The sequence below is a fragment of the Mollisia scopiformis genome (assembly GCF_001500285.1).
Source record: "Mollisia scopiformis unplaced genomic scaffold LY89scaffold_4, whole genome shotgun sequence".
In the NCBI taxonomy this organism is placed as follows: Eukaryota; Fungi; Ascomycota; class Leotiomycetes; order Helotiales; family Mollisiaceae; genus Mollisia; species Mollisia scopiformis.
The window spans coordinates 1,132,847-1,145,015 of NW_017263584.1; the positions used below are offsets into that span (position 1 = coordinate 1,132,847).

Here is a 12,169-nt window from a genome sequence, read left to right on the forward strand (position 1 = left end):
ATAAGAACATATTGGTAAGTAGAGGAGTAGGAGATGGTAATGAAGATATGAACAAGGGATGCTATCTATAGGAAGCAAAAATACCAACGAGCAGCAGTAGAAAAGATGCTAAAGAGTAGGAGAATAATGACCGCTCACCGGATGCTTGGGTTTTGTTTGAGCCGTGAATTTCTCCTAGAGATTCTCGGCTGGTATCATAATTTGTAAGGCCAAGAGATGTTTAACAAGGTCGATGATCCACAACTTAGAGGTCAACTTTTGGTAATGTTGGTAGAGAGCATTTCAGTAGAGCACGATCATATTGCGGATTGCAGGAGTGAAAAGGGTGCAGAACATATAAGGATCATGTTCAAACAAAATCTGTTCATATTTCACCTAAGACTTCCCTCTCCTAGATAGGAATATGGTGATCCTGGCACTGCCTTTGCCGGAGAGATATGTATTGCAGAGATGAGCATTCCAGAGTGAAAAAGGAGGAAGTAACACGCTTCACAAAATCTGTGATAACCCACTTGTGGAGTCAAGGACTTCTAGTGTGAATAGAGGAAATGACAATGCTTCAAAGCCCCGGGATGTACTGTGAAAGATATGGGTAGTAGTCTGCCAAGTCCACACTCAGCAGAGAAGTAAATCTAGGAAGTGCAACTTTGCAGAGGAGGAATTAATTAATTCTAGCAGAAATAAATGATACGATACATGCTAAGGCACTATGAAAGATGAGCATGGTTCTGAGATACAATAGATAAATCGGAGAAGCCGTCTTAAAAGACAGCTGGGACACAAGCATCGCCTGAGGAATCAATGACGCCCCGAACCAGTGGGAGAGACGGAAGCAATTTGAGAGCTCGGGCGTGCTTCTTCAACGAATCGGAGACGGCTCTTTTGAACGGCACTTGGCGCAGAAAGAGTCAAGCTCGAAGAGTACCGCATAATATTATAAATTCAAAAGCAGCCTAGAAAGCAGAAACCAATGACCAAACGGTACTCAAATAACCATAAATTGTTGTTAAGAAATGCAATATAAGACGAATTGTCCACGTCTTCTCTTCTGCTGTGAACGACTCTTTGAACGAAGAACCAAATTAAAGACAACATGAACCCAGAAGCCTTTCAACTAAGATAGTAGAACTTGCCATGACCCGCTAGCCATCATCAACCACTAGGCTCAGGGAAAGCAGGCACGTAGCCGAACTCTCGCTTGAATAGGAGCAAGCGAGAGCATGGTCGCTGCGGCGATGGGCCGTCCTAGTGTGTGCTAAAGAATCATAACGATACAAACATTGTCGAGAAAGGACGTGTAACCGAGACCTTGTCCGAGGTTCTCGCTTTAAATAGGGGCAAGCGAGATGGTCGCTGCGACGATGGGATGTTGAAGAGTTAAGATTAAGGAGTTGCAGGACAGTAGTAGGATGGATTTCGAAGCTCTGTAAATGAGACGGCATAAACGAACTTAATGAATACCAAAGAGTCAAAAACGATGCAAATGATACCAAGGAATTCAATCGACGGAACGAAAAACGTTCTAAAAGCAATATCTGCAACTTCTTCAGCGTGTCGACATCCCTCTGAACATCTTTTCATTTGAAGTCAAGCTCGACGAGCTATCAGACAGCCACGCGAACTTAAACTTAGAAGCCCTTTACCTCAACACAGAAACCGCGACCCTCTCATCCGACTTGAGACGGATTATTCTGCAACCGAGACAGCTTTTACTTCAGCTCAATCTCGACATTCAGCACTCAACATCACAAGCAAGCAAAGGCACAAAAAACAACAAAGAAAATGGGTCCATACAAATCTTCATCATACTACCTACGTTCTTTTACACCGCGCACATCAGCTCGAGACGCCTGCCTATACCCCATCCCGTCCCTAGCAGGCAATGCTATCCCAAGTTCTGCTTGCTTGCTTTCGCTACCCCACCCAGATCATGAAAATCCTCGTAACGCCTAAAATCATGCGCGCTGCACTCGAACATGGAGGCCGCTCCATGCATCCATCATGCCATGCTTGCTAAGATAGATATCCTTTCTTTTCCCAACCTGATTTTGCAAACACCGTGCTTGAGCACATCCATTTTCCTTTCTTTGGCTCCGCCGTATGTTATGTAATATTACACAGTTGCTGTCCCAATGCCGCCGTCGTATGTTCAATCGTCTCGTTTTATCTTCCCTCTTGAGGAGCCTACGCGAGAGTGGTGCCGTAGAGGTGAGCTGGGTCTTGATGTGGATAGACCTGCTGTCTTTAGGTTCTCCAGTGGGTCTAGCGTCAGTGACGATTTGTCTTCCTCGAATCTTGGTGTGTAGCCGTTGTCTATGGTTGTTTTCTCGTAGCTGGCAATGTTGATTGGTGGAGGTCGGTTTCGTCTCTTGTCTTGTCCGCTGTATAAATATGTGCTGAAGATGACAATTCCCGTACCAAAGATAAACTATGAAATGTCAGTAAAAAGCATTCGCTAATAATTGCCAGGTGGGGCAACTTACGTTCCAAGATACCTGGAAATCAAAGAACCAGACGCTGAACAGAAAGCTGATGATGATACTGATCGAAGTCGCAAAGTTCTTCGCAATATTGTCGGCGTAATTTATGCACATCGCCACTAATACGCCACCAACAGCTTGGAACACAATAGCCGTCCAAACGACAGCGTTGTATCCATCAAAGAACCCATTCTTTGCAATCTCCTCTCCGTCCTTGAAGATGACGCCAATTATCAAGGCGGGAAACAGAGAATAGAACGACAGTTGGACATTCCGGGTCCACACTGTGACGTGCTGTGTCGATTCTTTCAGCACTTTCTCAAAATATACTCCTGTCAGGCCACTGATAACAGCTGCTACCAAGACAGCAGTCAGTCCCATCGAATAGTTCATGATAGGTTTGACAAGCCCCATATCCTCCTGTATTCCCTCGTAAGTCGCAGAGCGTTTCGAGAGTCCTTGACTGAGCCCCTCTAGTCCACGCTTCGTCAACTCTCTAGCCACTTCCTGGACCCCACCACCAATATTCCCTAACTCGTGAAATGACCGAGGAAAGTAGAATCGAGATTGTGAGTCTTTGATCGGCGCATATGCTGAATGCTCTCCGGAGGGTAATTGTACAATAGCAACTCCAATCGTAAGCAGAACAAGAGCCACCCATTTCTTAGGAGAAAGCGTTCGTCCAAGCATGGTCACGCTGAACACAGCTGTTGTGAGAATCTATCTCTCGTTAGTTAAGCTCTAATGTCTGCCATATGGTGATCCCTACCTTCAATTGGTACAGGATCTGAAAATGGACCGCATCCAAGTTGCTGACTGCAACATATTGCAGGGAGTTCTGGAGCGTGTACAATGTAGCAGGAATGGCTAGCTTCCATCCATCCCCGGAAAAGACTGAATTATACAATTGTTCGAAAAGGACTGTCGCTGGGGTTTGCTGGGGTAATGTGGAGCTTATATCGTACAGTGCAATCGTGAGAGAAACGGCAAGTTTTATCTAGATACAGAACCTCATAATTAGCATATTTCTTTCTTTTGTTCCGCAAGAGAAAGCTGCACGGTCTTGGACTTCTCGAGCAAGCTGGTGGCCGCAGATTATAAAGAGCAGAAGGTGAGACGTACAACTTCATTGAGAAAAACAGCAGTCGAAGTGAAGTATCGATGTCCACCAACAAGAGGCATTATTCGTGAATAGTGCATAATCTAATCCCGCATCAGCTTCAACATTCAACGTCGGGTTGCCTTCTCTGCCAAGCTGTGTAAGACATATGATGTCAATATCGGTACTCACCAGTATGAGCGCGGAATTTTGAAAAGTAAGCTGGAGAAGATTAGCATCTGCGTATCCTGTTGAAGTTTCCGCATATTGGCTCTTACAGTGATGAGAGAAACATGCTTCATAGGGACGCCCATCACGCTGGGCGTCTTGCCCGGCGCGTCCATAGCTACCCTTTGCCCTCTAGGCACTATTCCAACAGCTGTCTTCGACGATTGTTTGCGGCAGATGTAGAGAATCGCTCTATGCTCTTCAGGAAAGCGACGATGGTGCAAATACGACCAAGCAATGCCTTTTGCGCCGGCTGACGGTGTAGCAGAAATAAAGGAGGGAGGTAAATTCGTCGACGACGTGCACCTAATCCTGGCCTAGCACTAAAGAAAGATTCGCGCACAAGTAGACTACTGGGGTCCCGATCGTCTAAAACCGAAGCCAATCAATATGTCGACTCCTGTGGCTGGAACACTTGGCGAGATCTGTAGCGATCCTTGACGTGCATTTGATGAAAGGAGCTCGAGTAGAAACCCGCCGGCCGTGGGAAAATAGAAAGAATTTGTTTTGGGGTCGAGAGCTCTTCGCAACAGCTGAACTTGAGCAAAGTTTTCAAGAATAGAGGAGGAAAAACTCTTTCCCTCAGAATAGCGGACGTTTCGGTCTGATCTGGCGATTCGAAACATCGCTCGTGATATCATTCCTGCCCAAGGTTTGATGGTCACATGTATGCATAGAGACCGCTCCACATGTGCAGTAGCAGCTTTCTTTTTTACGTGGTCCAATACCCTTGAGCAGCATCAAGACTCATGACAAGGTTATTAAAGAAGTGCGATCAGTCTTGCACCATACAATTGGTTACTTGATTGTCAGAGATGCTCACGAGACATCTCCGGGAGAGTCAAGTCACCTGCAGCGGTCTGAAAGCTTGGCTTCCCCAGAACCGTTTGAATCACATTCACGGCAACCCTTTCCCTTCATTGCCGCAGCATAAGCATAATAGAAGACTGCGGAGAAGCTGCACAGAAGCTATCTGTTTGAGAGCATGCCGAAACACCTAAATAAAGCTCAAGACTTGTTTCAGGACAAGGTTAGTATGAGCCACGTGATACCGGCCACGTAGGTCTTGAGAAGTATATCAAACAGAATAGTTCATTGTTTAAAGTGTGGGGTATAAGATGCTGTAAATATTAATGTATACAATCCCGCTTCTTCATGACACATTCCCTCCGACCTTTCCAAATATCCATATATGCAACCCAACCCATTCCAACCGGAAAACCTCGAAATCCAATGTATGGGTATAAAGTGCCGCAACGCTGTATGACCAGGCAAAAGAAATGACAAAGAAGATCCTCCACTATATATTATATTACAGACGCCACAGAACTTCGCTTTCGTTCTCATCTAGAAGGAAGTCTTGTGCGTTGACTAACCGGGACTCATGATCTAAGAATTTAACTCCTGTATTCCGCTTCTTGGACACTAGGGCTTGTGAAGGTTGGCGGTCCTCCCTGTATCCCCCAACGCCTACAGCAGACAACCTTGCTGCTGATGGAGGAGTTCTTGGAGAAGAGCGATTGAATCTGGGTTGTGGCGAAACAAGAGAGTCTGGCCTTGGCTCACTCTTTTTTGGGGGTGCCCAGCTTGTCCGCGGTGTTGAGTCGTCATCTGAACCGTAGCTCAAAAAGTCACCCATGTCACTGAGATCTGGTGAAGGTTCTGCAGCATCAATAAATTGTGTTTCTGATGCTGGCGTGTCGAGATACAGGAGGACTTTTGACGTGGACTTTGGTGTGCTACGAGGGACACCCCGAACTGTGTTGACAGATGAAGTAGCTGAATTTCTTGAACCAGCTTGTGCTCTCGAAGCTGACCTTTGAGGGATGCGCGGCGGGGATGGTGATTTGGCCGTCTCATGCTCCTCGATGATCTTCTCTCGCATACGTGCTCGCTTCTGTCTCAAAGCCTCTAGAAGAGCCTCTTCTTGTTTTGTCACCGCCATGAATCGGCTGCTTCTCTCTGAAGTCTGCCTGAATTCAACAGATGTCGGTGATAAAGGCGGCGTCGGCTGCTGTAGTGACCTCTCTGACTTGATTGAAGAGGGTGCCCTCGATACTTTCTTGTCTTTATGATTCGACCGCCGTTGCTCCCTTGCTGGCGCCGGTAGATTAGCGCTCTCCTTTTCAGGTTGCGTCCATGCACCTGACATTCGAGAATTCGATGATCTCGTCGGCACCTCTAAGAAATGGGTCTCTTTGTTGTTACTAGGGACTTTCTTGCTCTGACTCCTTGCCGTCAAACCACCTGATTTCTGTCCCTGTTGGCGTCGTTGATCTTTGTCAGAATGCGCGGAGCCATTATTCAACGCCTCTGATGTCTTGTAATTATTCTGTTGTAAGACATTAGGAGAATGAACCGCTTCTCGGTCCGAGTCATCGCCCTCCGAATCGGAAGAAAGTGACAAAATGCTCTTTTCTTGTAAATCAGAATTAGAAAGTACACTGCCATTGGTGTGTCTCGAAGTTCTCGTGTTCCTACTGGAAATGCTAGCCGCACTTGAGGACTCCCAGGGTGGTGATATCATGCTCGCTCTCACATTTTTCCAAGAAAAAGGCTGGTGCTCTGGTGTATTCGAATAAGAATCCTTATTCGGCTTCTGATTCGATGACCCGTTCATTCTGGACTGACCCCGTGGGCCACTATCAAGAACCCCTGCTTCTGGAATACGGTCCATATGAGGAGAACGAACTGGCATGTGTTCATAATGATCATAGAGTGAAACCAGTGTACCATTAGTTTGGCGTTGTTGAGTATCGTGAGACTTAGTGGAACGAATGCTATGCTTCTGTGATTGCATTGACTCCTTGGAATTTGACTTCTTCAATTTTCGACGTCCAGCTTCTGCGTTTAGGCTGGTGTCTCGGGAAGCATTAGTCGTGATAGATGATGGCGAAGGAGTCATTGAACCAGGCCGTTTCGAACGTGGAAATAACATTGAAAGATCCAGTCGTGCCGGCTTTTTCCTTGAAGATTTTTCGAGAGACCCGTCCGGTTCATTCTCTTGGACATATCTGCCGTTCGCCGAGAATTGCGCATCAAAAGGATCGAGAGATGATTCGACCTGCAATAACGGGCTCCTCTGGATCACTGGTGGAAAGCCCTTCCTTAATGCTAAATCCCGAGCCGACGATGCCGAGGTCTGCTGTGATATGGACAGTGGTGATTTTTGTCGGTCGTAGTACGATTTTAGCGTTGAGGACGAATCCTCGTTTCTGAGACGCCCACTAACGCTTGAGGTCGTAGTCGTTCCATCCTCTCCAAGTCGCTGTCCCAACAATGTAGACGAAGCTTTTCCGTGTAATCGCGAGCTTCTAGGCAAAACACCTGACTCTCGATCCCACTGTTCGCTTTGGTATTCATGAATACTTCCACTCTCATTCGTTGACTGCGTAGACTCTGAAATCGATATGCTCATCCCACTCGATCGAGAGCCAGGATATTTCCAAGGATGGTCTTCTCGCGTGGGGGAGTCAATATTCAGATCGTTGTCCGTCCCTAGAATTCGTTGCGCCTTTGAGAGGTTATTTCCCGCAGCGCTCGAGGACTTCACGCCTGGCCCTTCTTTCGTTGCATGCTTCCGCCCTGGTATAGGAAAGGAGAACTTGGACGTTCGACCCATCGTTTCTGACAGTCTCAAGCCGCAGCAGCGAAAAGCTTCGACCAGCGACTTGAGCGCTCCACCGTTCTGCGAAGCGTCTGGAGCTTGAGATTATGACCTGTCTCAACGAGATAGCCGGCCACGAGATTCAGAAGCTTCACCGAGACATCGTCCGGTGACTAGTCGAGAAAGGAGGGGAGCGTTTCGAAGCGTCTCCGCAGCGGGGTCGAACAGAGGGAGGCAGGCAGGCAATTGACGTGGTTTCAACAGCACGCTCCGTGGTCGATATCTCATTCCAGCGCTCTTGTATAGTGATGAAATAAATCGGCGTGGTGAACACGACGACCTTCGAGGGACGAGGTACAAGTAGTAGTACTAGTATTGTACTGACAGGACGCTCGGGCACACTTCATCTGGCCTGAAGAGAGATGACCGTGCCAGAAAGAAAGTTTCATTGGACAATTCCACGATTTGTGGCTCGTGGCTCTTACCCTCGTTAGCCCACGCATGGCCGCCATCTCTCGAATTCGTTAGTGTCGCCAGCGCGACTCAGGGATCCTAGGGGAAGTTGATCAGGGATGATCGAGGATTCCAGGGTCTCGCCTGCACGTAACCATCGCCAGTGTTTGCGATTCGGAACGAAGCGCGCTGAGAGGTGCGAACGAGAGGAGATCCCGCGGCACCTTTGGGGACAGGAGAGTGCAGTGCCAGCAAGTGCCAGCCAGCGGGGACAGAGGGACAGTTCAAGGAAGGAGAAGAAGGAGCCCATCCTAAGCCGGCCAGCTCTCCTGAATGCGGAATGATGAGTTTTGATCGGACCTGTCGCAGAGTCCACCAGGGCAGAGCAGCCATCGACCGGACGGCCCTGGGCCCCCCTGATTCTGATTGACGATGCGCAGAGCCGACGCCACAGGCTAATATTTGGCGATAATGCCCATGGCCGCCCAGCAGTACTGTAACGAGTAAGTAACAAACAGCGCAATAAATAATTCCAGCTGCAATATTACAGCATGCATGTGGAGAACAGTGCGCAATCTGGCAATGTTCCATCGTCCACCGTCCATCGAGTCTAGGGCCGGAAGTGCAGCTCATCATGGCTCACCTCACCTCACCTCACCTCACCTCACCTTACAGTACAGTAGTTCGGTTTGCTCGGCACTCTCAGACGTCCTTTCCATCTCAAAACTTCCCATCTGCGACACTTGTCCCTTTCTTACCGCTCTTTGCTGTCGTCGCAACCTTGCCGGGCCCGCGCTGAACGGACATGAATCGAAGCAAGTCGGGTGACCTCCTTGGGAATAGAACCTCAGATATTCCTCCGTAGTGCGTTGCTTTTTTGCTTGCGATGGCTGGTCCCTGGCTAGCAGGGAAACCCGAGATTCCCAAAGCGGTGGAAATGAGCGTGTGCTATTGGCCACGTTCGACGACCAAGCTCACACATGACGAAGTCGCATCAAATATCTGGTTGCGGATGTTCAAGATTGTGGTCTCGTCTCCGACATACTTGCGAATCTGCCGCCACGTCGGGGATATGAGGTGGGTTGGCTACACTTCTCGGTCTGGTGTAGATCCACTCATTCATGATGGACCAAAAAGGAAATAAATGGGACGAGGGAAAGACTTGTCTCGCGCGAAGACTTCGTGGCTGAAACCTTCAGCAAACAAAATATCTATCGAAAAAAGCCTGAGCAAATGTCATCGATGGATTATCTTGAGCTATTGTACAGTACAGAAATAGCGACCCATAGCACTAGATTTCAATCATCATGCAGCAAACAATTCGTGTCAAATTCGGCCACAATGAATTAACCTTCGTTAGAGCAATTGGCGGCTGCCTGCGAGATCCGCCGCCAAAAATTAGAATACTTTTAGAATCTGTGCGCCCCCAAGTTCTCAATTCCTATTGAATCAATTCAATCCCGTGGACTCGAGAATGGGGCTGGCTCGAGAAGTTCTCATGCGCTTGACAGCTTCGACTGGAGAATGGGATTCTGCGAAGCGCTTCGAGGCACGCCTACCAGTTTCGTTTGGACTGAAGAGCAAACCGCGTCGTGCAATGCTCTGCAGATGATGAAACTCATTGTCACTTGGTAAGGGTGTTCCGCATGTCGAGAGTCGAGGACTCGGCTCTCCTTCCGTCGTGCCATCGTCGAACACGTGTGCTGGACCTGAAGCTTTGGCATTGGGTGTATTGAAATCGTCAAGGGCAATTGAAGACTTTGGGTCTGCAAGCTTTCCTAGACGGGGTGCATCTGGAATTGCAAACTGCGCAAACTCAGCACACTGTGGCAAAGAGCCGTTTCTGAGAAGTTATGCCAACACTTACCAAATGGTTGATATATCTCTGCGGCTGGAAGTATTCCTCACGCAAGGAGTCGTCATTGCCAATATATCGGAAAGTTTGATTGCGAAGCTGTTTGGTCTTGTTGAGCTTTTGAACGAAACCAGAAAGCTCCAGGACTTCCATGAGCTCCTCAGTGAACTCGAGACTACGACCTGCGCAGTTTATTAGCAAAAGTAGAAGAACCCCAATCAAAAGCAGGTCATCCTCACCCAAGTAATCAACAAGCTCTGAGAAAGAGACTGCAACGCGTTTATTACGCAGGAACCACAAAATGTGACGTCCTACACAAAGTTCAGAAGCAGCGGTGATCTGTTGTTTCTCTTCCTTGTATATTTCCGCCAAACAACTGTAACAAAGATGGTTCGAGGGTCCTTCGCCATCTAGATATCCATAGCATTCCGAGTGCTGGGAACGTCGGCAGTCCACGCAGTATATCTGCAGTCCATCAGTACGAACCACGGCAATCCCATCATATAGTATCCTCACCATTGACGGACCATTCTCTTGGCAGCCGCATTCACACTCGACAATACGGTCACCATTGTAGCCGATACTTTGAGGTCCGTCGAGATCATCATCACCTGCAGCACCTGTGTGCTCTGCCAAGCGACTATTAAAATAGTTCATGATGTCTTGCGTGTATGGAGGGGCAACGACTGGCTCAGATTGAGCTTGCTGGGATTGACGAGGTAGTGATTGGTCTTTTTGAAGGTGTTGAGTATCTTGAGTGAAATGGTGTTGAGCTCTAGAATCACCCTACCATACCAGTGGATCAATATACGACTTATTTGCTGAGGAAGACTTGACATTACCATGGTTTGGAGCCGATGTGACATTTCCCTCTGGATTCCATCGCCATTGATGGAACCAAGACGAAGGTAATGTCCACGTTTCTGGGGAGGTTGGCTCGACTCTAGTCTACCGATGGGTTGTGAAGGCGCCCTCGACTCGGCTGGCGAGGTGTTACTGTGTGCGAGTATTTGTCTTTGTGGCATACGCGCTGGAGAACTTCCAGAGCTTGGAAGAAGCAGTCCTGCAGAGATTCTATATAACGTCAATGGGCACGTTCTGAATATCACGAAAACAAGGAACATACCTATGGTGGCCTGTGTCCATCGAGAGCTCCGGATCACTATTGCAGAGACTCAAAAGAGCTTCTGTGGCTAAATTACCGGGCTTGAAATAGGTCGGTTGATAACTTGTAGGAGCAGAGTCGTTATACTCGGCGAGTATATTCAAACGATAATCGGCTTTGTTGGTCAGTAGGCATTGTTATTGGACAAAGCTAGCTTCATGCATAGAGTGAAACAGAACTTGCCTGGTAACGGATACTGCGTCAATCTCCCAAACCTATCAGTGTGACCTAGACGCTTGAATAACTCTTCGGCCATATCAATGAGCTTTCGGCGACCTTCAGACAGAACCAAAGTCGTGAACTCTTGGGTTACTGCATTCCTGACCCGTTCACTCAGCCGCGAGGAAGCCCTGCCGTTCACATATTCGAATGTCAAACAGTATGACTCGATGAGGTTATTTTCGGATACTTCTTGTCCGTCAGCTGTATGAAAGCATAGCTGAAGCTTTTGCAAGTATCTCTTCTCAATGGGCTCTTTTGCAACGGATTCCTAAAAATGTTGATCAGTCCCGTCAGAAGGCGAGGATAGGAAGAACATACAAGAACATTCATTAATTTATCGACCTGTTCGCCCTCACCGCGCTTTGGAACACGCCAATACATGTATTCGTGTGGAGGGGGTGCGAAATCTTGACGGTTGACGTAGGCATCGTATGAATTGTTGGGATCCTCTGGGTGATAAATTCGTGGCTGCCAAGGGTGGTCTTTAAACACTTTCCTACCAGCAAGCTTAATACAAACATCAAGAACATGACTTGGCGACTAACCTAATGTGAATGATCTGGAAGAACTACCAGGGGCAGAATGTCAATCGAGACGAACAATTGGCACCGGGCGGAAACTCACGATAGCGGCCACGGCTGTTTGGACTATTTGAGTGCTGAGAGCTAAGTCGAGCTTTGTATTTGGATGCAGTGGCTGTGGGACCACAGGTTGAGCTCGAATTGCACTTTTGCCACGCTTGCGTTTGCTGGCCTTGCTTGCCTTGGCGGGCATGTTGCAAGTCGAAGGGCAACCTTCACCTGTTTGACGTGGGAGATGTGAAAATTTTCCGGACGAGTCAAGATCTCGACCGTCAATTAGGATGATAATCGATGAGATATAACACAAAGGTGGAAGGAAACTGGAAGAAAAGTTGAAGGAAATTTGAAGATGGGGGAAAGAGATTCAAGTCGAGTGGATTTTAGCGCGTTTTTGAGTTGATGCTCGTCGAGGAAGGAGCGACGAGCGACCAACACAAATATTTAAATCGAGCTGGCATACCTGCCCTACCCTGCGATAA

At 47.9% G+C, this 12,169-nt stretch overlaps 4 protein-coding genes across 4 annotated transcripts; all 4 read right to left on the reverse strand.

Annotated features, from left to right (window-relative positions):
* Positions 1 to 2,149: 2,149 nt before the first annotated feature.
* On the reverse strand, positions 2,150 to 3,662 carry LY89DRAFT_694371 (udp-galactose transporter-like protein; the record flags this gene model as incomplete). Its single annotated transcript, XM_018216700.1, has 4 exons — positions 2,150 to 2,428; positions 2,484 to 3,200; positions 3,250 to 3,477; positions 3,603 to 3,662. 4 exons carry the CDS (start codon positions 3,660 to 3,662, stop codon positions 2,150 to 2,152), a joined length of 1,284 nt encoding a protein of 427 aa, XP_018076273.1.
* A 3,233-nt stretch (positions 3,663 to 6,895) lies between these two features.
* LY89DRAFT_545451 (uncharacterized protein) lies at positions 6,896 to 7,429 on the reverse strand (the record flags this gene model as incomplete). The annotated part of the gene is made up of 1 exon (XM_018208236.1): positions 6,896 to 7,429. A coding segment is annotated over one exon (534 nt), but the record flags the coding sequence as incomplete, so codon positions are not given.
* A 537-nt stretch (positions 7,430 to 7,966) lies between these two features.
* Positions 7,967 to 8,990, reverse strand: LY89DRAFT_665073 (uncharacterized protein; the record flags this gene model as incomplete). The annotated part of the gene is made up of 3 exons (XM_018212818.1): positions 7,967 to 8,361; positions 8,626 to 8,815; positions 8,913 to 8,990. The coding sequence occupies 3 exons, from the start codon at positions 8,988 to 8,990 to the stop codon at positions 7,967 to 7,969; spliced, it is 663 nt and encodes a 220-aa protein (XP_018076275.1).
* A 326-nt stretch (positions 8,991 to 9,316) lies between these two features.
* Positions 9,317 to 11,883, reverse strand: LY89DRAFT_729412 (uncharacterized protein; the record flags this gene model as incomplete). The annotated part of the gene is made up of 10 exons (XM_018219380.1): positions 9,317 to 9,673; positions 9,735 to 9,904; positions 9,962 to 10,187; positions 10,239 to 10,508; positions 10,565 to 10,796; positions 10,849 to 11,002; positions 11,062 to 11,377; positions 11,428 to 11,605; positions 11,655 to 11,677; positions 11,734 to 11,883. 10 exons carry the CDS (start codon positions 11,881 to 11,883, stop codon positions 9,317 to 9,319), a joined length of 2,076 nt encoding a protein of 691 aa, XP_018076276.1.
* Positions 11,884 to 12,169: the final 286 nt, after the last annotated feature.